We start from the raw sequence: 25,647 nt of genomic DNA, 5'->3' as shown, positions 1-25,647 counted from the left end.
AAGGTCATTGGTATTTCCTAAGGGAAACCATGGAACTGTGGCATGAAGACTCAATGGGGAGAAAAAGAGCATTAGTGAAAGATTGCTTCCACCACAAAGCTTACAAGGTATACTGTGTAGTTCTACCTTTAACTTGTGCTTTAAAGGCTGTGGACACCTTTTACTTTTTTATGATTTATTTAGATGCATTCTGCAGCTTCCACGTATCACAGTAACTTGGCAACTGCAGAATGCTGTTCACAGCAAAATCCATTAGTGTGGCTGTCCGATGGCTCATACTCCAGCGCCTCCTCTTCTGAATGACCTAAGCTGATTTATGACCAAATCAAAAGTTAAATTTGGTGATAAATCATCTTAGGTCGTTCAGGAGAGATTTCACTGTGAATGGCATTCTGAAGCTGCTGTGTCCTGTGATGTATAGAAGCCACAGAAGCCAAATGAAGCACATTATTTAAAGGGAATAATGTCACCTCTTCCGAGTGTATGTAACATGACAATGCATTCTAGTTTACTATCACCACCACTGTACCTTTGTTAGAGATAATACTGATTCCGATTGTCGGAAAATGAAGTTTACTTGATATGCTAATTACCCTTCCTAGTGTCTGGTGGGGCATTATTAAAGGGGTATTCTGGTTGGTACAAGTTATCCCCTTTCCACAGGATAGGGGGATAACTTTAAGATAGATGGGGGTCACACATGTGTGCGGCTGCTGCATTCATTTCCATGGGCGTTCCAATGTGAAGTTGAATATTTTTGCTTTAATAAATACAAAAGTATTGAGTGATTTTTTTAGGCCAACCAGAAAAAAAACATTGCAAGCTTTCAGAGCACAAATGCTCCTTCTTCAGGCATAATTATAAATTAACGACTGAGAAATAGGCACAACACTAATAGGATGTTACAGCAAAACATGTACATGGGGGGGATGCATAATTAAGATAAGACTGATCAGCAGGTGGACATGGTCAGCGGAGACCATGTAGATTAGGGATTGGGAGTCGAACTGAGGAAGGTGTGAATTTTGTCTAAATAGTGGGTAATAAAACCAGGGGTGAGATTCAGTCCATCACTTAATGACTGGAATGTAGTCATCATTTTAAATTCCCAAGTTTTTTTGTCTCTATCATTCTTAATGTTCTCTTTGAAAATGAAAACCTTTAAGTCATCCATGGAGTGTCCTGGTCCAGAGAAATGGATTCCTACAGTTTTATCGGCTTTGTGGTTCATCTTAAATTTGAGCAGGTTCATTCTGGATCGCAGTTTCTGTACAGTCTCCCCAATATAAATTCCTCCATTAGGACACCTAGTACAGAGTATCATGTACATCACATTGGAGGAATCACTCCCTTAATACTTTTGTATTTATTAACATCACATTGTTTTTGTGGGCTAACACGGTACTATGTAATCCTTGCCACACACTATGGGAGTTCCAGAGATAGCCATGTGCGACCAGCCGCTCCTGTCATTTCAGGGGAGCTGCAGGTGGTACGGAGCCCCTGTTCTTATGATCGATTGGGGTCCCAGTGGTAGGAACCCCACGATCTTAACGTTTTTCCCTAACCTGTGAATAGGGGATAACTTGTACCAACTGGAATACCCCTTTAATTGTTGCAGGAGCCCAAGTGTCCAAGCTAGCCTCCTCCTCAAGTTCTCAGTGTCAAACCTTATGCCTTCATGTCCACCCATGCCATGTGACATCACCATCAGCACAAAACTCAACTGCTCTGCACAGATTTTGGCGAGACACAGACAGGCAGGAGGAGTTTTGTGTAGATCGTCACATCGCAAAAGGAGGGGGCGGCACTGGGAACTTAGGGTATTATTGGTTCTCTTTTCCTTTTGTGGACCTATATGAACTAATACCACTGTGTTCCCCTTCAGTAGATGTCACCTATTTCCCCTGCACCTATACTTGGTTATAACTTATGTATTTATTTACCAAAAAAATGTATATTGATTGCAAGCGGTCTGGCATTTATCTTATAGGTATTCATGGACTTAAGTAGAGGCGGCCTTGGTTCCTTAACAGAGCATATCAAACAAAACGTATTGTTCCCCCCGATCGTAAACAGTAATATCCCTAACAAAGGTATAAGGCTGATGATGGTAAATTGAACTAGAATGCATTGTCATTTCCAGTTCGATACACTGGAAAGAGGTGACAGGTTCTCATAAAAACCTATTACAGAAAGTTGTCGCCCCACCCTCCAAAACATATTTAAAGGGTTTCTGTCATCCCAATTTTCGCTATTAAACAGGCTGACATTATAGATGTAAAAATGCCACCTGAATTTAACTCTACATTTCTTTTATTTAAGTATGCCCCCGTTTGTGTGTAATTTTAACTTTTATTATATGCAAATGAGCCTCTAGGAGCAGGGGGGAGGGGTGTTGCACCTGCTCCTAGAGGCTCCGTTCGCCCACCTCATTTCCACGCCCTTCTGTCTTGATTGACAGGGCCAGGCCAGCGTTGGTTCTCCTGCTGTGTAAATCTCGCGCCTGCGCCGTCCCATTCAGTATTCTGCACAGGCGCAGTGAGAAAGCCGGCTGCTCCTAGAGGCTCATTTGCATATAATAAAAGTTAAAATTACTCGAAAACGGGGGGCATACTTAAATAAAAGAAATGTAGAGTTAAATTCAGGTGACATTTTCACATCTATAATGTCAGCCTGTTTATTAGGGAAAATTGGGGTAACAGAAACCCTTCAAGTCAATAACAATGGGTCAAATGGTGTCCACAGCCTTAAAAGGGGGACCTGTCATCAAAAGGAATCCTGACACGTCTGTTATTTCCTTATAACTAGGACTGAGTGAATCGGGTTTGGATTGCTGCATCTGAACCAGATAATTTTAAAAACGTCGTTAATAATATCGTCTCCGTTCTACTGTAAAATGTATTGCTTCCGCAGAGTTTTGCTGAAGTTTCAGCAAATATAGCGAGACTTACTTCGTCTCACCTCTATCACGTGTCACTTTCGTTTATTCGCATAAATTACTGTATCAAAGTACTAAGCCGAACTTGGCTTCGTGCCTCATTAACAAAGCCGAAGTCAGCTTCATATTTTGACAACTAAATTGACAACTAGGTGTTACAAACTGGGGGGAAAGAGGGGTCCCTGCAAAGTCTGACTTTATCCAATCTGTGCTGACAGTACTACCTTATGTAGCAACACCCCCGTTGTCAAGTTATTCATACATTTGCAATAGGAATAGGCAATAAGGCTGGTGGCATTACAGAAGTAGCCAGAATAAATCTGATTCAATTATATAATTATAATTACCATGGTGCAGGTTTATAAAGAAAAAAAACAAAAAAACAACACAAAAAAAACAAACAACCCAATAATACATGCATTAAATCAATACAAACAGTAGCGTTATCCATAGTATCCAATCAGATCAGAGGCAGACAGCACATAGGAGTAAACCAGTAGACGAGAGGACTACCGTTGGAAATAAAAACTATCAGACTGCACTTAAAAGACTATGTAAATGATTTCCATCCACAGCTTGCAATGGTGGTCCAGGACTAGCATCCCATTCCCATCAAATGAACAATTAGTAAACAAATGGTCCATATGTTTCCCTTTCACAGGGGCCCCATGCTGTCTGTGTCTGCCAGATGTACAGCTAAAAGTCAGTTTTTAGGCGTATTTTGCATGTTCCACTAAGGCTTTGTTCACATTACATTAATGGCCTCCACTGTGAAAAGCCTCTGATGTACAGTATAATGTCCGACTGAAGCCTGCCGCACAGTGGCATCAGTGAAGCGTAAAAAAACTACACAGTGAAGTATGCATTTACTACAGTATTAAAAGTATTTTTTCCCTTCCGGTATATGGGCATACACGACCAAGTGGAGGCCACAAGGACACTCTTTAGACCTCCATCAGGTAATAGATTCCTATGGATACGCTTAGACTGTACCCAAGTTGCTTCTCCTGGAGTACAAGCTAAGCAGACATCCCAAAAGTGATGTGAACATAGCCTAAACCAGCACACCACAGACAGAAGCACGCCCAATGCAATAAAATAAATGTAACTAACCCTTTAGTCATTATGTCTCCAGTAAACGTTCATATAGAGTTTCTCTGGAAGAGCCTGAACCATCATGTCGTTGCTAGATAGTCAACTCTTCAATATTATGGTAAAGGCATTACTGTAGCTCGTTTCTCACTTACCAGATATAGCGCCCGACCATGGCCACTTGTTGACTACTAAATTACATGACCATTTCACATAATAATGTCTAGTCCACTATCACGATGGACTTATGGCATTATGACTTCCTTAAAGGAGTTCTGTGCTACTTGTTAGACAATAAGCTGCTCACAAGTGTCTCCCTGTAGGGACTACTAGCGATCAGCTGTTATCCAAGGCTGGAAATACCACCACACCCCCCCCCCCCCCCCCCCCCGCATATGCCCGGGCCCCTCACACTGATTCTACTTACTTGGCTCCCCGAGCCATTCCTGGTCCCCGCACGGCCACCGCTGCTTCTTCCTATGCGCTGATGAAAACATCCGTTGTCGTGGGGGAGAAGCCAATGGCAGGCGGTGACAGGGACGAGCCTCCTAGCATTGCGGGTGACACTATGGAGGCTAGTCCCCGTCACCGCCTGCCATTGGCTTTGTTAATTATTATTTTTTAAATCACTGATTTCCCCTGCAACTGGGGCTGAGATAAAAGCCCAGCTATGTGGGAATACAGCTTCTGAAGCATCACTACCAGAACCGATATGGCTCTGCTAAGACCCAGCAGCTCCTACAGTTACCTGGTCATCACATGATTGCAGAGACTTGAGCAGGAAAAGTTATGGGCACTTCATGAACTGTACACCGCGTTCATGGAGCACTGTGTATACAGGGATTAGGACGGCAGGGACAGTAAAAAACTGCCTTTGCCTTCTCAAGTGGGCTGTCACTGACAACCAGCTCCCTGCTCCTGCAGATGCATGATTATCAGGAATGTCTTTGCAGAATTACATGTGGACCCGCAAGAGGTCCTGTGTTCTTATTATGGAGAGGGGAGAAAGCTGGTGCTAGACTAGCGGTTTATACCCTGAGAACAAGAGGATCTTTGAAGGCTATGAACATCTTCATTTTGGGCTTAACAATCATTTTTCTGTTGGTCTTCATTCAGAGAGATCTAATAACTATAAATATATCAGGTCAATACAGAGATCCCTCCCGTGAGAATTTGACAAACGGGGCCTTCTTTACGTCTAGAGAAAAGAAGGTTTCTACACCAACATAGAAGGATTCTTTACTGAAAGAGCAGTGCAGCTATGAACTTTCCCAAAGGAGCTTGTAATTGCAAACTCACAAGAGAGGCCTGGATGTATCTCTAGGGTAGAATACTGCAGCTCATAGTTAATAAAATTACAGTAGGGTTGTAGTACAGATCGATGGTCTTGACTGCGCCCATTCCGCTCAGGTAAAAGCTCTGCATAGCACATCGGTACAGGAGGAAACCTTGCACGAATACGCTACGCCAGGCGTTAGCTGAGCAGAGCGTACAGACAGAAGCAGTGATAAATACTCCTACCAGTACTGAGCTTGCTGCGCCTCCTATTCCAGCAGTACTGTGGAATCTGTACACCGCTTACATGTTGGCCAGGTATGAGTGTACCGATTCCAAACAGTGAAAAGCGCTATAAACACCCTAAACTTTGGGTGCCTACTTTGGCAGTGAAACAGTAAAAATAAACTACCTTACAAAAATGAGTTTTAGGGTATTTAGAATGGTTTTGAATAAAGTTATATAAAAGGTTAGTTACCCTTTAAGGGCCAGTTCACCTAGAAGATTTTGACACTTCCAAATCTGTGACAAAAACCACTGCAGTTTTCCCCTCTGAATGCCATGGACCCACTCATGGTTAAAAGAAAACTATTTTATTGGCTCACATTTTACTCCTGGAGCCGTCTTGAAGATAATTAAAAATGAAAATTATACATAATGAAGTGCATAAAAAAAAAGATACCCTGGTAGGATCAGTCATTAGATCATTGATATTTCAAACAGCACAGTGCAACGCTAACAATCTGCAGAACAGATCTGATGGAGTTAAAGACAGACCTAGTGTCCGGGGACATGGATCCCTCAGAAGACGCTGCTTGGTATACATTTGGAGACAGCCTGTTGTCAGGCCGCAGCTCTTTGTCATAGGCCATTATGTTCCACTCCTGACGTCTGTTCCTGGCTTTCCTGACTTTTTTCACTTCACGAGTTGTGCCATCCACGCGCTTTTGTTCCTGAGATAGGAAAATTAAATGGGTGAAAATAAAAGTTTAGAAATTATAATAATTGCAGCAGAGGTTATTGATTGTAAAAAAAATAATAATATACTTTCTGTATTAATTCCTCATGGTTTTTACCAAAATTTCTGAGGAGATGCATTTAACAGAAACTTTACTCTCGGGATAAAAATCCGTCCTGGTCATGTGATGGTCACAGTGCCGTTATCTGAGCTCCCGCCAGTACCAGATACATGTCCATCATATGACCAGGAATTAACTTTAGTCCCAGGAAGGACATAATGGAAGTTCCCATTTAATAACTGCATAAAAAACGTGAGGAACGGATACCATCAGCACTACCTTCTGCCTCCTTTTCTCTTTTCTTTTATCCTCCGTGTCTTGCAGCATCTTCTCCTTCCAAAGGTCAAAGAAATAGGAAGGATCTGTGTAAAACTTCAAGCCATCCTTTCTGTCATCCCTGACAGCACAAAACAAAAATTGAAAAGACGTTAATTCATAAACAAAGAAATCTTGGATATATGTATTATATGGTTTTCCTCTATAGCATACATTTATGGGTCACTTTCACCATTTCCGTCTTTACCCGGCCCATTTTGGAAGCCCTCTGCCTATTCGATCAAACCTAACTAATCGACATGTCATCAGTGATGTCACTTGCCTGTAAGGGGAGAGTATATTAAGTGGGGGCGGCCTGTCGCAGGTGTTGTAGAGGTCAGTGATCGGGTGGGGAATGCTGTTTTTTGAGACCACTTGCTGGTCTTGGATGGTTGAACTCTTGAAAGCTTTTCGCATGTTAATATCTTGAAGGGAAACTAGAATTGAAGGACCAAGAGTAAACATTAATTCAATAAGACAAGAAAAACATAGAAAAGTCATAATTGAGCATGTAAAATTCCCATCTTAATAATACAGGTGATCAGCTGTGGCAAATGTACATGTTCGGTAGCTTTTATGTCCTCAGGAAAAAATGAGCAGCTGCCATCCCCATAATTGCTAATAGTCCTGAATTTCTTATCTCTAATTTTTAGAGCCATTCCAGCTCAGAAGTTGGCCGGAGTTGTGGTAGCCGCACACAAGGGTGGGTTCACATCACGTTTTATGGCTCCGTTTGACGTAACGTTAGATTCCTGTCCTACAGTGAGGAGAGAGAACAAGCTAAGTGTGTACTTCTCTCCCTTCGTTCTAGAGATTGGAAGGGGTCTCAGTGCTCAGACCCCCACCAATTCAAACTATGGCTATGTCTTTATAACCCGAATCAGCAACCTCCAGCTGTTCAGAAACTACAACTCCCAGAATGCTTCATTCAGCTGAGCGTGCCCTACAAGCCATTGCAGGAGATTTATCAAAGCTGGTGTAAAGGAAAACCGGCTTATTTTCCCCATAGCAATAAATCAGATTGCACCTTTCATTTTCCAAAAGAGCTCTGAAAAATGAAAGGTGGAATAAGATTGGTTGCTATGTGCAATTAAGCCAGTTTTCCTTTAGACCAGCTTTGATAAATCTCCCCCACGTTGCCTGGTTTAGCAGTGTAATTCCTGGTGCCTTTACCGTTTGTTCAATCTTTTCTGGAGCACATGGTGAACTTGCCTTTCAGAGCGTGACCTCAATGATTACACACTGTCTTGCACTGTCACCTTGCACTCATTCTATATGCTATAATTTCCTTCTCCGTCCGCCCCCAGCTTCCTGTCGATAACGCTCGTCTGGCTTTGTACACATTGAATGAGCCAGACTTACCAGTGGGGCTTCTTTCACCTTCTAATTTCATTTCACAGCTTGAAGATTTCTCCAGAAAGCTTCCTCACCTTCCTCCCCGCAGATGTGAGTCCACTCTGCTGGACTAATCTAAGCTCCGCACTCATGAATTGCTTCTTACAGACACAGATTTCACAGCCAATACCTTTTAGGATCACCCAAGGGGTGCTAGAGTGTACAGGCGAAAATGCGTAGACCCTACATATGCCCTACATATTGTCCTTCTTTCTCACAGGCAGTAACATCAGGAGCACAGAACATCTTTCCTACCAAGCCCTATGGACATTAATCCAAAAAAATGGAAACCCCTGGTGTTTCATAAGCCAAAAACATAGATGGAAAAATGTGTGCCCAATTCATTACATGGTGCATGCCTCTTAATACCGAACATTTTGGTATGTCTAAGGCGGATCCACAAAATACAGCTGCGGCCCATGTGCATCCTCCATTTTTCGCAGGACCCACTGTAAGACAGCCTTTCCTTGTACGCAAAACGGACAAGAATAGGACAGGTTCTATCATTTGCGGCCTGACCACACGTATGCGGACAGCAAAAAGATGACATCCATGTGTTGTACTTTTTTTTGACGACCTATAGAAATGAATCTGTGTGCAATGTGCAAAAATGTGGAATCGGACACAGATCAAAAATACGGTCATGTGCATGAAGCCTTAAAGGGGTTGCCCTAAAACCTTCTGTATTTTTTTTATTTAGTGTGTTGCACCAATTGACCAAAGTCATACTCAACTGCTCTGTGCTGCTGCATTCTGGGTCTCTGACTCCATTTAGTGATCAGAGTCCCTGTTGCTACACCCAATGACTATCATCAGTGGTGACGTGTCCATAAACAGCAGGTCACTGCTGGGTCACGTACTGCTTGGGGATGCATCACCACTGAGGCCAGTCAATGGCGGCAGCGGCACACGTGATATCGTCTGTCCTGAAATTTACAGGGCAGGGACAATCCCTGGATGGAGCAGGACGAGTATGATTTTTTTCAATAGGCACAACAAGCTCTTGGAGACAGTTACATCCAAAACAACCCCTTTAAAAAAAAAAATTTGAGTCTGTAAAGTAAAAATATATAAAGTAGGTGTAGATTTGTGCTAAATTGTGTGCCAATTTCTAGCAGTATTCTTTATAAATCTAAAACTAGGAGTCCCTGCTTTTCTCAGCACTCTCTACTACCGGCAACTGTTAGGAAAGGTCGTTGGGGTCTGACTGCTCCGCCTACATTGTGGCGGTAGCGCAGAGTAATTCCACTTTCCTCTTCCATTCAAGTCAATGGGAAGAAAAGCTGTAATTACCGTACACTGCCCCTACAGTGTAGACGGAACGCAAGTAAACATTGAAGGGGATGCATTGCTTGCCCGAGTGCCACAGCCACTTCAAACAGCTGTGGGGATGCTGCGAGTCAGATCCCAATGATCCGATATTGATGACCTATCCTGAGGATAGGTCATCAATATCGTAAAACCGGAATACCCTTTTAAAAGGTACAGGTTACGCCAAAAATCTATTAATAAATGTGAGCCATTGTTAAAGGGGTTGTGCAGGCAGTATATATTGATGACCTATCCTCAGGATGAATATCTGATTGGTAGGGGGGCACCCCCGCCAGTCAGCTGTATGAAGAGAAGGCGGAGCTCCATGCGAGCGCTACTTCCTCTTCATTACACTGCCCATCAGCAGTGCAGTGCAATTACAAGTACTCGCTCCATTCGCCGCTGCTGCAAAGGAGAGGAAGTCGAGCTCGTATGCATCACAGCCTCCTCTTCAAACAGCAGATCGGCGGGGGTGCTAGGTGTCGGACCCCTGCCGATAAGATATTGCTAAACTATCCCGAGGGCAGCTCATCAATATAAAACCCCTGCACAACCAACCATCAACCAAAGCCCCTAACATTTCAATGACGTAATGACTATGTGGCATTATTTCGTGTCTGTACTGATTAAGAGGGCACTAGAGAGGAAGCTGGACAGGGTAAGCCGTGCTTTTATTGAACCCATCCAGTGTAAATGGATTGATATGAGAAAAGGCACTGATAATGGGGAGGAGTAAAACCTACATAAAAGTTGAGTAACTTGTAAACTGTACTGATCCTGGGTTAGCGCCAGTAATACAGTTGACACTGTCCCACTGCATTATGGGAACTTAGCTAAAATGCTAGGGGGATATGTCTGTTCATGGTCCGTGCAGGAAAATGTAACGGAATGAATGAATTTACAGCTTTAAATCCTTTTTTATGTAAATGAAATGTATATATAAACTAGAAAGTGGTGCTGGAAGGTAGACATAACCTTTAAAACCCACACACAGCAGGGTAGTGCAACTCATCCCATCAGAAATGAGGCGTGTGGCCCCCGGGCTGGTAAGGAATTTACATTTTGCATTTACATGAACCATAATGATGCAAAAACTGAATTCTCTTAGGTCTAGAGGAGGACACCTGAGCTGCCATAATATTGGTATAGGCCGTGTGGGAGGAAGCTTGGCTGCTCCAGAAGTTTTCATACATATTATGGAGAGACAGTAAGTTGCAATATGTTGCCGGCCAATTAACATGTGATATAGCAACGGCACGCTCTGCTTCCTGGGATGACAGCGGCGCTCCCCCGCTAGGAGGCAGCTGCTGCCGGGTAATTAATAGCACGCGTGCGTAACACACTTCCAGTCACCCACCCTCTTCCACCGTTGAATCCAGCTGGGTGACTTTGACAGCGAGCCGATCGATTCTGTCTTGAAGAGAATTTGCTCTGATGTAGAAAGTATTCGCCTCATTAAACAACTCGCCAAATATGTCTTCTGCGTGCTTGCCTGCCAAACAGAGAAAACATGTCAACACACACTGGCAGGGACTGCTGATCCGACAGCTGCGGATTTCACCGCCTGAGTCGAGATGTGGACAACGGGACGTGTTAGGTGTGAAGAATGGCATTAACTAAGAAGTTTTACCGCTGAAAACTACGTAAAAGCGGTGCAAGCTGTCACTGCCACCAAAGAGGACCCGCCAGCTCTCTGGAGGACTTCTTATGGCTAGGTTCACACTTTGGTTTTTGGTTACATTCTGTGTAGGCAGCAGAAAAGCTTGCTGATTATTCCCACAGGCTCTCAGTCACCTGACGGAGGCTCCTCCACTGGGCTGGCATGCGCGGCACATTCTTTCTTCATAGGAAAGCACTCTCTCATACATTGCGTCACCAGCAAAAAAACAAAAACAAAAAAAGCCATTGCAGCCAATAGGGGATGCATGCCATTATATGACTAAACAGCGGCATACATCAAGCCCTCCGACGAGCCTTACTAATCCCTTTCACATTCCTCATAGCTCTGCATTGTGCTGGTCCTCTATTATTACTCCGGGAACTGTATAATTGAATTGACAACTAGATATCCTCCAAGCACAGTCTGCCACGGCCCAAGCGTGCAGGGACTCGCCTTATTGACTAAGGAAATGGTAACTTCACTTAGTTCCAGGAGGAATAATAGAGGAATGGCATAATCCAATGTCTGAGAAAAGATTGCATAAGTTGGTGTCATGAGCCGCCTCCTCATCGGTAAACATGAAGGGGGAAGGATTTATCAAGACAGGCGGTTTTAGAGTCTTGAATTATGAATTATAAATTATCATAATTTACTTATGTACAAAATCTCTTTTCAATAAAAATCTTATTGAATAAAAAATAAATCATAATTTAGGCGGAGCTTTATTTGCATCAGAAAACTGGCGTAAATGAAGATAAATTTGTCTCTGATGTTGGTCACAACCCGTTCCAACCCTTGCCATGCTCCCTTTTGGAAAAGTGGGAAGAGAAGCTTAAAAAGCACTTTTAAGTCGCAGACGCACAGCTAGAGAGAGACCATAAATCTCCTCCATATTACAGAACACAGCAGAAAGAATACTTGCCTACAGATGACGCTGTTCATCACATCAGTGATCTCTGTAAACTCACTTACATTCTTACCCTGTGCTCCAAAAAGCCAGCAGTAAAGTGCATTGGGAGCAGAGGTTGCACTACATTTTTTTCTAGAAGAGTAAAAATACTCCTCTTAACAATTTTGAGGTATTTTTATCCAAGGAGGAGTACAAATTATGCGGTAATTCATATCAAATACATAGTCCTACATAACTATGAGGCTGCTATTTCTGCAGGGAAACCATTACTAGTCTCTTCTATAATGTCTTCTGTGCAGAAATAGCAATAAGGAAAATAAAACATAAGACCACATAACACAGTGAGATACACCGACCCTGCCACACCCAGGGCCCACCCGACCCTGCCACACCCAGGCCCCACCCGACCCTGCCACACCCAGGGCCCACCCGACCCTGCCACACCCAGCGATTAAACTGGGACTCCGATCGGTACTCTCCGCTGCCACCAATGATAGGGGGGGGGAGATTTTAATTAGGAGGGGGAGGGAGGTGGGGGCCCACTGGCCACCAATGAATCTACAGTACTACAGGGGAGGGAGGGGGGCCGGCCGCACTGGCCACCAATGAGTTAACTACAGGGGAGGGAGGGGGGGCCGGCCGCACTGGCCACCAATGTGTTAAATACAGGGGGGGGGGAGGGGGGGTCAGCAGGGGGACGTCATGTACACAGTTCTTTGAGTATATTCTAACCTGAAGCGTCCCCATCACCATCAAGGAAGACCCACGGACGAAAAAACCTTCACGGATCACGGACCTACGGACCCCGTTTCTGCGGATCTTAACCACCTCCGGACCGCCTAACGCAGATCTGCAGTCCGGAGGCGGCAGCGCTGCGCACAGTCACGCATATACGCGTCATCTCGCGAGACGCGAGATTTCCTGTGAACGCGCGCACACAAGCGCGCGCGTTCACAGGAACGGAAGGTAAGAGAGTGGATCTCCAGCCTGCCAGCGGCGATCGTTCGCTGGCAGGCCGGAGATGTGATTTTTTTTAACCCCTAAAAGGTATATTAGACGCTGTTTTAATAACAGCGTCTAATATACCTGCTACCTGGTCCTCTGGTGGTCCCTTTTGTTTGGATCGACCACCAGAGGACACAGGTAGCTGTGTAAAGTAGCACCAAACACCACTACACTACACCCCCCCGTCACTTATTAACCCCTTATGAACCCCTGATCACTTCATATACACTCCCTGATCACCCCCCCCCGTCATTGATCACCCCCCTGTCAGGCTCGATTCAGACGTCCGTATGATTTTTACGGATCCATGGATACATGGATCGGATCCGCAAAACACATACGGACGTCTGAATGGAGCCTTACAGGGGGGTGATCAATGACAAGGGGGTGATCACCCATATAGACTTCCTGATCACCCCCCTGTCATTGATCACCCCCCTGTAAGGCTCCATTCAGACGTCCGTATGATTTTTACGGATCCACGGATACATGGATCGGATCCGCAAAACGCATACGGACGTCTGAATGGAGCCTTACAGGGGGGTGATCAATGACAAGGGGGTGATCACCCATATAAACTTCCTGATCACTCCCCTGTCATTGATCACCCCCCTGTAAGGCTCCATTCAGACGTCCGTATGATTTTTACGGATCCACGGATCGGATCCGCAAAACGCATACGGACGTCTGAATGGAGCCTTACAGGGGGGTGATCAATGACAAGGGGGTGATCACCCATATATACTTCCTGATCACCCCCCTGTCATTGATCACCCCCTGTAAGGCTCCATTCAGACTTTTTTTGGCCCAAGTTAGCGGAAATATATTTTTTTTTTTTGTTTTTTTTTTCTTACTAAGTCTCATATTCCACTTACTTGTGTCAAAAAATAAAATCTCACATGAACTCACCATACCCCTCACGGAATCCAAATGCGTAAAATTTTTTAGACATTTATATTCCAGACTTCTTCTCACGCTTTAGGGCCCCTAAAATGCCAGGGCAGTATAAATACCCCACATGTGACCCCATTTCGGAAAGAAGACACCCCAAGGTATTCCGTGAGGGGCATATTGAGTCCATGAAAGATTGAAATTTTTGTCCCAAGTTAGCGGAAAGGGAGACTGTGAGAAAATACAGGAACTAGGAACTCGCCATGCCCCTCACGGAATACCTTGGGGTGTCTTCTTTCCAAAATGGGGTCACATGTGGGGTATTTATACTACCCTGGCATTTTAGGGGCCCGAAAGCGTGAGAAGAAGTCTGGGATCCAAATGTCTAAAAATGCCCTCCTAAAAGGAATTTGGGCCGCTTTGCGCATCTAGGCTGCAAAAAAGTGTCACACATGTGGTATCGCCGTACTCAGGAGAAGTTGGGGAATGTGTTTTGGGGTGTCATTTTACATATACCCATGCTGGGTGAGAGAAATATCTTTGTCAAATACCAACTTTGTATAAAAAAAATGGGAAAAGTTGTCTTTTGCCAAGATATTTCTCTCACCCAGCATGGGTATATGTAAAATGACACCCCAAAATACATTCCCCAACTTCTCCTGAGTACGGCGATACCACGTGTGACACTTTTTTGCCGTCTAGGTGGGCAAAGGGGCACACATTCCAAAGAGCACCTTTAGGATTTCACAGGTCATTTTTTACACATTTTGATTTCAAACTACTTTGCACACATTAGGGCCCCTAGAATGCCAGGGCAGTATAACTACCCCACAAGTGACCCCATTTTGGAAAGAAGACACCCCAAGGTATTACGTGAGGGGCATGGCGAGTTCCTAGAATTTTATTTTTTTTGTCACAAGTTAGCGGAAAATGATGATTTTTTTATTTTTTATTTTTTTCTAACAAAGTCTCATATTCCACTAACTTGTGACAAAAAATTTAAAATTCTAGGAACTTGCCATGCCCCTCACGGAATACCTTGGGGGGTCTTCTTTCCAAAATTGGGTCACTTGTGGGGTAGTCATACTGCCCTGGCAATTTAGGGGCCCTAATGTGTGCGAAGTAGTTTGAAATCAAAATCTGTAAAAAATGGCCGGTGAAATCCGAAAGGTGCTCTTTGGAATGTGTGCCCCTTTGCCCACCTAGGCTGCAGAAAAGTGTCACACATCTGGTATCGCCGTACTCAGGAGAAGTTGGGCAATGTGTTTTGGGGTGTCATTTTATATATACCCATGCTGGGTGAGATAAATATCTTGGTCAAATGCCAACTTTGTATAAAAAAAATGGGAAAAGTTGTCTTTTGCCAAGATATTTCTCTCACCCAGCATGGGTATATGTAAAATGACACCCCAAAACACATTCCCTAACTTCTCCTGAGTACGGCGATACCAGATGTGTGACACTTTTTTGCAGCAAAGGGGCACACATTCCAAAGATCACCTTTCGGATTTCACTGGTCATTTTTTACAGATTTTGATTTCAAACTACTTCTCACGCATTTGGGCCCCTAAAATGCCAGGGCAGTATAACTACCCCACAAGTGACCCCATTTTGGAAAGAAGACACCCCAAGGTATTTCGTGATGGGCATAGTGAGTTCATGGAAGTTTTTATTTTTTGTCACAAGTTAGTGGAATATGAGACTTTGTAAGAAAAAAAAAAAGAAAAAAAAAAAAGCATCATTTTCCGCTAGCTTGTGACAAAAAATAAAAAGTTCTATGAACTCACTATGCCCATCAGTGAATACCTTAGGGTGTCTACTTTCCGAAATGGGGTCATTTGTGGGTTTTTTCTACTGTCTGGCCATTGTAGAACCTCAGGAAACATGACAGGTGCTCAGAAAGTCAGAGCTGCTTCAAAAAGCGGAAATTCAAATTTTTGTACCATAGTTTGTAAACGCTATAACTTTTACCCAAACCATTTTTTTTTGACCCACAACTGAAAGTGAAAAATGACATTTTTTTGCAAAAAAATTCGTTAAATTTCGATTAATAACAAAAAAAGTAAAAATGTCAGCAGCAATGAAATACCACCAAATGAAAGCTCTATTAGTGAGAAGAAAAGGAGGTAAAATTCATTTGGGTGGTAAGTTGCATGACCGAGCAATAAACGGTGAAAGTAGTGTAGTGCAAAAGTGTAAAAAGTTGCCTGGTCATTAAGGGGGTTTCAGCTAGCGGGGTTGAAGTGGTTAAAAAAAAAACGGTTGTGTGCATGAGGCCTTACACAGATGGAATTACTGTGTGCACATTACACACAGAAAACTGTAGACTGTTTACACTGATATAGCCCTGCTTTATACACACCTTCCATACATAAAGTACCTCTGCACTCTACACCAGCACAGTCCTACATGGAGCCTGTGTTCCCCTAACTCCTCCCACACACACACACACACACACACACACATAGCTGATCACATGACTGACATCAACACAGGTACTGTAACCACAATGTAGTGTTTAGTCCACGCACTGGAGCTGGAGAGAGAGAGAGTGAGCAAGAGAGCTGGAGAGAGAGAGCGAGAGAGAGAGAGAGAGAGAGAGAGAGAGAGAGAGCGCAAGAGAGCTGGAGAGAGAGAGAGAGCAAGAGAGCTGGAGAGAGAGAGAGAGCAAGAGAGCTGGAGAGAGAGAGAGAGAGAGAGAGAGAGAGAGCGCAAGAGAGCTGGAGAGAGAGCTGGAGAGAGAGAGAGAGCAAGAGAGCTGGAGAGAGAGAGAGCAAGAGAGCTAGAGAGAGCAAGAGAGCTAGAGAGAGCAAGAGAGCTAGAGAGAGCAAGAGAGCTAGAGAGAGCAAGAGAGCTAGAGAGAGAGAGCTAGAGAGAGAGAGAGCTAGAGAGAGAGAGAGAGCGAGCAAGAGAGCGAGAGAGCGAGAGAGCTGGAGAGAGAGAGCGAGCGAGCAAGAGAGCTGGAGAGAGAGAGCGAGAGAGCAAGAGAGCTAGAGAGAGAGAGAGCAAGAGAGCTGGAGAGAGAGAGAGAGCAAGAGAGCTGGAGAGAGAGAGAGAGCAAGAGAGCTGGAGAGAGAGAGAGAGCAAGAGAGCTGGAGAGAGAGAGAGAGCAAGAGAGCTAGAGAGAGCAAGAGAGCTAGAGAGAGCAAGAGAGCTAGAGAGAGAGCAAGAGAGCTAGAGAGAGCAAGAGAGCTAGAGAGAGAGCGAGAGAGAGAGAGAGCGAGCAAGAGAGCAAGAGAGCGAGAGAGAGAGAGCGAGCGAGCAAGAGAGCTGGAGAGAGAGAGCGAGCGAGCAAGAGAGCTGGAGAGAGAGAGCGAGAGAGCAAGAGAGCTGGAGAGAGAGCAAGAGAGCTGGAGAGAGAGAGAGAGAGAGCGAGAGAGAGAGAGCAAGAGAGCTGGAGAGAGAGAGAGCAAGAGAGCTGGAGAGAGAGAGAGAGCAAGAGAGCTGGAGAGAGAGAGAGAGCAAGAGAGCTGGAGAGAGAGAGCAAGAGAGCTGGAGAGAGAGAGCAAGAGAGCTGGAGAGAGAGAGCAAGAGAGCTGGAGAGAGAGAGCAAGAGAGCTGGAGAGAGAGAGCAAGAGAGCTGGAGAGAGAGAGAGAGAGCAAGAGAGCTGGAGAGAGAGAGAGAGAGAGCAAGAGAGCTGGAGAGAGAGAGAGAGCAAGAGAGCTGGAGAGAGAGAGAGAGAGAGCAAGAGAGCTGGAGAGAGAGAGAGAGAGAGAGCAAGAGAGCTGGAGAGAGAGCGAGCAAGAGAGCTGGAGAGAGCGAGCAAGAGAGCTGGAGAGAGAGAGCAAGAGAGCTGGAGAGAGAGAGCAAGAGAGCTGGAGAGAGAGAGCAAGAGAGCTGGAGAGAGAGAGCAAGAGAGCTGGAGAGAGAGAGCAAGAGAGCTGGAGAGAGAGAGCAAGAGAGCTGGAGAGAGAGAGCAAGAGAGCTGGAGAGAGAGAGCAAGAGAGCTGGAGAGAGAGAGAGAGAGGAGAGAGAGAGAGAGAGAGAGAGAGAGAGAGAGAGAGAGAGAGAGAGAGAGAGAGAGAGAGAGAGAGCTGGAGAGAGAGAGAGAGAGCAAGAGAGCTGGAGAGAGAGAGAGAGAGAGAGAGCAAGAGAGCTGGAGAGAGAGAGAGAGAGAGAGAGCAAGAGAGCTGGAGAGAGAGAGAGAGAGAGAGCAAGAGAGCTGGAGAGAGAGAAAGAGAGAGAGAGAGAAAGAGCAAGAGAGCTGGAAAGAGAGAAAGAGAGAGAGAGAGAAAGAGCAAGAGAGCTGGAGAGAGAGAAAGAGAGAGAGAAAGAGCAAGAGAGCTGGAGAGAGCGAGCAAGAGAGCGATCCGTGAGGGGTGGGGCTTCTTGGGAGAGGGGCATGGCTTCATGTGTGCCGGTGTTCCGTTAGATTTCCCTACCCAGTGAGATTTCCCTACCCTCGTCACCTCTGGCCGCACCGGACATGATGTGAGGAGGTATGCCGTGCACAGGCGCGGTGATCGGATGGATGTTCTCAGCAGGACACTGGCCCGACACTGCGGGCCAGTGCTTTTTCCCTACCCTAACCGCTGGTGAGGCTCTGCTGTGAAATTTCCCTACCACGTCGTGGTGCGCCTGCGCGGCGCAGCACACCTCCTCACGTCATATCCGGTGTGGCCGGAAGTGACAAGGGTAGGGAAATCTCACGGGGTAGGGAATACTAACGGAACACCGGACCTAGTAGCTTCTGATACAGCGCTCCTGACTCGAAAAAGTCTTTTTTCAGGTAGTAAAATGGCCTGAACAGGCGTCTATGACGCTTGTACAGGCATTATTGTGACCTCTGATTGGGAGGACTCCTCTTTAAGTCCTCTTAATGCATTTTACAGCTGGTATGTTGGAGCACAGCTGCAGAATGCAAGTGAGTATAAAGATAAAAATTACATAACTCAGAAGACTATACACTGCTTACCATAATTTTGGAACTGGCAGATCCCCTTTAAATTACTTGGACAACTACCTTTACACGGCAAAGCCTTCTGTAACCAAGGACAGACAGTACAGACCAAAAGTTTGGACACACCTTCTCATTCAAAGAGTTTTCTTTATTTTCTTGACTATGAAAATTGTAGATTCACACTGAAGGTATCAAAACTATGAATTAACACATGTGGAATTATATACATAACAAAAAAGTGTGAAACGACTGAAAATATGTCATATTCTAGGTTCTTCAAAGTAGCCACCTTTTGCTTTGATTACTGCTTTGCACACTCTTGGCATTCTCTTGATGAGCTTCAAGAGGTAGTCACCTGAAATGGTCTTCCAACAGTCTTGAAGGAGTTCCCAGAGATGCTTAGCACTTGTTGGCCCTTTTGCCTTCACTCTGCGGTCCAGCTCACCCCACACCATCTCGATTGGGTTCAGGTCCGGTGACTGTGGAGGCCAGGTCACCTGGCGCAGCACCCCATCACTCTCCTTCATGGTCAAATAGCCCTTACACAGCCTGGAGGTGTGTTTGAGGTCATTGTCCTGTTGAAAAATAAATGATGGTCCAACTAAACGCAAACCGGATGGAATAGCATGCCGCTGCAAGATGCTGTGGTAGCCATGCTGGTTCAGTATGCCTTCAATTTTGAATAAATCCCCAACAGTGTCACCAGCAAAGCATCCCCACACCATCACACCTCCTCCTCCATGCTTCACAGTGGAAACAGGCATGTAGAGTCCATCCGTTCACCTTTTCTGCGTCGCACAAAGACACGGTGGTTGGAACCAAAGATCTCAAATTTGGACTCATCAGACCTAAGCACAGATTTCCACTGGTCTAATGCCCAAACAAGTCTCTTCTGCTTGTTGCCTGTCCTTTCGCAGTGGTTTCCTAGCAGATATTCTACAATGAAGGCCTGATTCACACAGTCTCCTCTTAACAGTTGTTCTAGAGATGTGTCTGCTGCTAGAACTCTGTGTGGCATTGACCTGGTCTCTAATCTGAGCTGCTGTTAACCTGCAATTTCTGAGGCTGGTGACTCGGATGAACTTATCCTCCGCAGCAGAGGTGACTCTTGGTCTTCCTTTCCTGGGGCGGTCCGCATGTGAGCCAGTTTCTTTGTAGCGCTTGATGGTTTTCGTGACTGCACTTGGGGACACTTTCAAAGTTTTCCCAATTTTTCGGACTGACTGACCTTCATTTCTTAAAGTAATGATGGCCACTCGTTTTTCTTTACTTAGCTGCTTTTTTCTTGCCATAATACAAATTCTAACAGTCTATTCAGTAGGACTATCGGCTGTGTATCCACCTGACTTCTCCACAACGCAACTGATGGTCCCAACCCCATTGATAAGGCAAGAAATCCCACTTATTAAACCTGACAGGGCACACCTGCGAAGTTAAAACCATTTCAGGTGACTACCTCTTGAAGCTCATCAGGAAAATGCCAAGAGTGTGCAAAGCAGTAATCAAAGCAAAAGGTGGCTACTTTGAAGAACCTAGACTGACATATTTTCAGTTGTTTCACACTTTTTTGTTATGTATATAATTCCACATGTGTTAATTCATAGTTTTGATGCCTTCAGTGTGAATCTACAATTTTCATAGTCCAAACTTTTGGTCTGTACTGTATGACAAAGACTGTGCACAATGTGTAGGATCTAGTGTTGTCAAGTTCGGCATACAAGGTTCGGGTTATCTAAGAATTCCGTTATGGATTCCGCTACCATGGACCATAACTTATGGCTCATCCCTAGTAGGATCTCCTGGCAGCAGAACAGTTAAGAAACCCTGCAGGCAAAAAAACTACTCTCTCTTTATCTGGAGATTCACTTTTATTTTGAAGAATTTCCATTCATTTCTTTGGGGACAGCGAGTGCTGTCCGCATCCGTGCATTCTGCAAATTATAGAACAGGGCTCGACAAATCCCAGGCGCCAGGTCGCCATGCCGATCAGGAATTTGGTCCTGGCGCTTGGGTATTTGTCAGCCTGTTTCAAAGGTGCCCGGGTGACGGGTGCGGAGCAGCGGAGGGGGCCCCAATCTGTCCGGAGGCAGCAGGAGTGGAGATGAGAGCCTCCATTGTGGAAGCGCTCATCTCCATATTTATCTGTATCGCCGTCCTCAGGACAGCGATACAGATGAATGGTGCGGAGGAGCAGGGGAGAGGAGTCTTCCTTCGCCCGTTCCTCTGAAATGCTACAGGCCTAGTGCCTGTAGGCTATCAGAGGCAGGTGCCGGCAGCGCAATGACGTCATCGTGCCGCCTGAGCCGTACAGTGTGGGACACAGGGCGGAAGAGGCCTGCATCGCATCACTGACAGCAGCATAAGGTAAGTATATACCGGTACGTTTATGGTTTCTATTATTTGTAGTATACTGTGGCAAGAAGGGGGGTGGGGGCCCTATAAACTGGCACAACAAGGGGGGGCACTATGGAGAAGAGGGAAGCACTATGGGGCCCTATATTCTGGCACAATATGGGGGGCACTATGGAGAAGAGGGGAAGCACTATGGTGGCCTTATATACTGGCACAATATGGGGGGGCACTATGGAGAAGAGGGAAGCACTATGGGGCCCTATATTCTGGCACAATATGGGGAGGGCACTATGGAGAAGAGGGGAAGCACTATGGTGGCCCTATATACTGGCACAACGGGGGGGGGGGCACTATGGAGAAGAGGGGAAGCACCATGGGGACCCTATATACTGGCACATTATGGGAGGCACTATGGGGGCCCTATATACTGGCACATTATGGGGAGCACTATGGATAAGAGGGGAAGGAGCACTATGGGGGCACATACTGGGGGCCCTATGTATTGGCATGCATTATTAGGGGGCTCTATGGAGAAGTGGGGGGGGGGAGCACTATGGGGGCATCTACTGGGGGCTTTATGACGCGGCTCTGCCTGGCTCCTAACTTTTTTAGCTCCTAGGTTCCAAGAAAATTTGACAAGCCCTGTTATAGAACATGTCCTATTTTTGTCGGAATAGGCATTTCAATAATAGGGGCTGAGGAAAGTGTAGCATGCACACGGCCGGTAACCATATTTTGCATATCCACGGTTTGCTGACCGCAAAAACGGCAACAGCTGTGTGCATGGAGCCTTAGACTAGACAAATCTACCACTTATATTCCTGTCTGATCTTAGGAGGGCACAGATGGTAGGACATCCAGTATAAAGCTGTGCTGGCAAACAGGACAATGTACAGCTATTGAGAATAATGCTGTGACCGGCAGACAGGATCTTGTGTAATCTCATTTAAAGAAACCGTATAAAATAAAAATCCCATCTGACATTGCAGGTTCATTATAGCGGGTCCTGCTGCTGGGAGCCCAGGGCTTGCTTCACATTGCAGGACGCCAGCTGATATCAATGGAGGTGCATGCAGTGCTCTATAAAATTAGATAATTAATTGGTGGTTTGGGGGAAGGGATCTGGGTAAATCAGGAGGTATATTACAATAGTGCGGTGCTTACAAAGTGTATGTGAAGCATGGCTGGATCGCTGTGGCCAAATCTGCTTACTGTTTTATAGTAAATCGCGACGTTTTCAGTCGTGCGGCTAGTAAAGGTGAAAAATGCAAAAAACATGCTTCACCTGCACAAGCCGAACTGCAGTAATTCATAGTAAACCTGGTGCAGCACAACCAATGTGTACGGGCACCCTAAAACCGATAGCGCCTTTACTTAGACCATTAAGTCAGCTGTACATGACAGAATGAAGGCTCCTTACTTAGGCTGCTGAGCTGTCGGATGATGGCGGCAAGGGTATTATTGGTCACGCACTCCAGTTCACTGGTGATCCCATCCGGCACCGATCCCCGGCAGAGGTGCCGGGGTTCTATGTTTCTCTTCACCAATGGCATGGCTTAGTATCTAAAGGGAAAGAAAAGGGGGGGGGGGGGGTGGCATAAGAAAATAATGTCAAAGTCAAAGTAGAAAAGGAAAATGAACCAGCTTAAATGGAAAGTGCTGTCTTCTAATCAAAGCCTCTGCACAGCTAGAACTGGTTTCCGTTCCTCAGTCCATTTCTGGCTAGAGTAATGGAGACGTCTGCTGAATTATCAGTGGGTTTCATCGATCTCTAGCTGCACGGTGGAGAGAATCTACAAAACACCAGTAACGCACAAGTCTAAAAGTGGTGTCTTATCTACCTATGAACAAAAGGATTGGGCATACTGAAATCCAACCGCCTGATGCTTATGCAGGCAGGTGTAAGGGGAGAGGTAGGTCTCCATACACATTAGATGGCCGGCCAGTGCCACAGATAATGGCTGGTTTGTCCGATACACATCTAATATACCTTACCAACCAGAACATGATGACACTTGTTCCTCAGGTGTGGTCGAAGTCCAAGTAAAAATTCGGAATTTATTTCAACGTATCTTTTATTTGTCTCAGGAACCCACTATATAAAATAGGCAGAAGAGGAGTCCGTTACACTGATCGACCCATTGCTGTAAGCATAGAAAGGTCTGTCAATTTGATTCAGCGAAGTTGCCACAATGCCGATCTCCACTGGTCTTTGGACCTCTCTGCCACATGACGTGATGTTGTCATGGACAAAATGCTACAATGGCAGGTGTCACTTAGCCACCCTGGTGACATGTTGTCTAGGTTGATGTCACACCACAAGGTAAGGATTGGCACACAACATCATCGCATACAAACTGTGAACAGGACCAACACAGATCAGCAGAATAGGAGGGACGCAGAATCAGCAAGATAAGCTTACAGTGGTATCAGGCCATCAATATCAGATCAGTGGAGGTCTGACTCAGGGGCGTTGCTGGGTTAAAACATTCGGGGGCCTGTTATTTATGTGGGACTGTATATTGGAGGGGGCAGGAGAGATGGTGTGATGTTATTTACATGGGACAGTATTTTGGAGGGGGCTGAGGAATTATAATTTCTGAGGACAGTAAATGGAGGAATATAACTACATAACTACGGGGGGCATTAGAAATACTGGGGGCACTTCAGGGCGAGCATTATAACAGTAGGGTGCATTATAAATACCGGGGGCAATGTGGGGGCATTTTAGATCCAGGGGACATTAGGCATTCTTATTACTACTGGGGGCTCTATAGGAGGGACTTCTAGATCCACATTATTTCTACCAGAGCACAATGGGGGCCTTATTACTACTGAGGGGTCTGTAGAGAGCTTTATTACCACTAGGGAAACCATAGGTGGGGTCTTATTTCTACTGGGGGCTCTGTAAGGATATTATTAATACTGGAGGGCTCTTCTACTAATAGAGGCACTCTTGGGGAGCGTCATCACTGTTGGGGGAACTGTAGGGGGCAGTATTACTAATGAGGGCATTCTAGAAGGGAATTACTATTGGTGGGACTATGAGGAGTACAATTACTATGGGGGCACTCATTTTTCTTCAGGATAGTATTTGGGGGTTCATAAAAGTGAGGAAGCTAAGATGTCTGTGTGTCACACTCTGCAGAGACGAGGCGCGGCTGAGAGAAGTTGTCCGGACCGAATGGAGATGATGACAGAGAAGATCTACATCAGAAGAGACGTCACCTGGGAGGCACTGGATGTGACAGGTATGTGCTGTTGTATAGCAAATACAGTAAAATGTCTTCAGTGCTAGTGTTTCTGGGGGGTGGGGGTGTTTGGTGGACTTAGAGAATTGGGCCATATGCATTGGGGCTTTGGCCCCGGATCTTTTGAGAAGACCCTAGCAACGCCCTTGGTCTGACTTAACACCCCACCAATCATCTGTTTGTAGAGTGCAGCACTTCTGCAAGCACTGCAGCCTCTTCAATGTTTCCTGCTCTAAGGAAAACATCCTGAAGGTGATTACAGCTTTGTCCTGTTTGCTTAGAAGAAACTGTAATTGCCATGCACAGTCACTACTATGTAAAGGGGCGTCTAGGAAATACTGAAGAGGCTGCAGCGCTCCTCCAAACAGCTGATCGGCAGGGATGCTGGTGGCCTATCAAAGGTTTGGTCATCGATATTGTTAGGCTGGAATAACGCAAATCATTTTCTACATAACAAGTTTCATTTATAAATGCTGAACACCCCTTAAAGGGGTTGTCCGGGAATAATTACTTTTTATGTAATGCCCACAGATTTATACCTACCTACTCCACACTGCATCCGGTGAGTCCATATCCTGGTCCAAAAAGAGTGTTTACATCCAGCACTGCATGGGCATTAGATAAAAAGTAATTATTCCCAGAAAAACCCTTAAAGCCAGCTTTACAGAAAAATGTAATTAGAAGAGCTGTAACCAGCAAAGTAATAAAATGAGAGATCAGTGGACTGGCAGTAAACTTTACAGATATTTGGGCGTCTCACTCCTGAGTCCAAACCACAACTTCCCTTTTCCGTCAACTTTACTGACAGCATCGCACTTTTGAGCTTTCTGTCTATGGATGTACTTATTGTTGGACCATTGAGGGAAAAAAATAAAAAATAAAAAAAAAAGTCAAGCTGCCCCCTGGAAACCTCTGGATGCCAAATTCTGTCCATCCCTGGCCAAAATAGGTCAGGGATGTAAAACCGTGACAGGCGGAATTCGTCCGTTTCCACCACAGAAGTTTGCTGTATATCACTAAGATAACTTTCTGAGTGGTGCGGCTCCTGATGCTGCCACTGATTGCAAAAGCTGCACTGTGGCCCATTTAAGGGTGGCTTCACACGCTGCCGATTTTGTTGCAGAATTTTCTGCAATCGAAAATCAGTTCCGTTCACCTGAGCGAGGCTTGGAGAAATCCGTGTGCTTGCTGCCCCATTCTGCAACAAAATCAGCAGCATGGGAAGGCCTCCCTAGCGGGATTTCTTGCGCAGGTGCACTCTTGGGGACCTGCTGTGCAGAACAATGTATAATAGTCCCAATCATTTAAAATCGAGCTGTTCCTTGAACA

The 25,647-nt window shown here is 45.3% G+C and overlaps 1 protein-coding gene across 1 annotated transcript in view; it reads right to left on the bottom strand.

Annotated features, from left to right (window-relative positions):
* The window catches only part of WASF3 (WASP family member 3), a 77,862-nt gene that overhangs the window by 8,178 nt on the left and 44,037 nt on the right, over positions 1-25,647 (bottom strand). The window contains exons 3-7 of the mRNA XM_044276383.1: positions 22,488-22,630; positions 10,706-10,840; positions 6,926-7,079; positions 6,607-6,724; positions 6,086-6,261 (exon numbers count right to left, since the gene is read on the bottom strand). Coding sequence (XP_044132318.1) covers positions 6,086-6,261; positions 6,607-6,724; positions 6,926-7,079; positions 10,706-10,840; positions 22,488-22,620 — 716 coding nt within the window. The 5' untranslated portion in view covers positions 22,621-22,630. The remainder of the gene's footprint in view (positions 1-6,085; positions 6,262-6,606; positions 6,725-6,925; positions 7,080-10,705; positions 10,841-22,487; positions 22,631-25,647) is intronic.

Source organism: Bufo gargarizans, chromosome 1 (assembly GCF_014858855.1).
Source record: "Bufo gargarizans isolate SCDJY-AF-19 chromosome 1, ASM1485885v1, whole genome shotgun sequence".
NCBI classification, from domain to species: domain Eukaryota; kingdom Metazoa; phylum Chordata; class Amphibia; order Anura; family Bufonidae; genus Bufo; species Bufo gargarizans.
The sequence above is the reverse complement of the archived record's forward strand: the minus strand, read 5'-3'. Positions and strand labels throughout refer to the sequence as shown.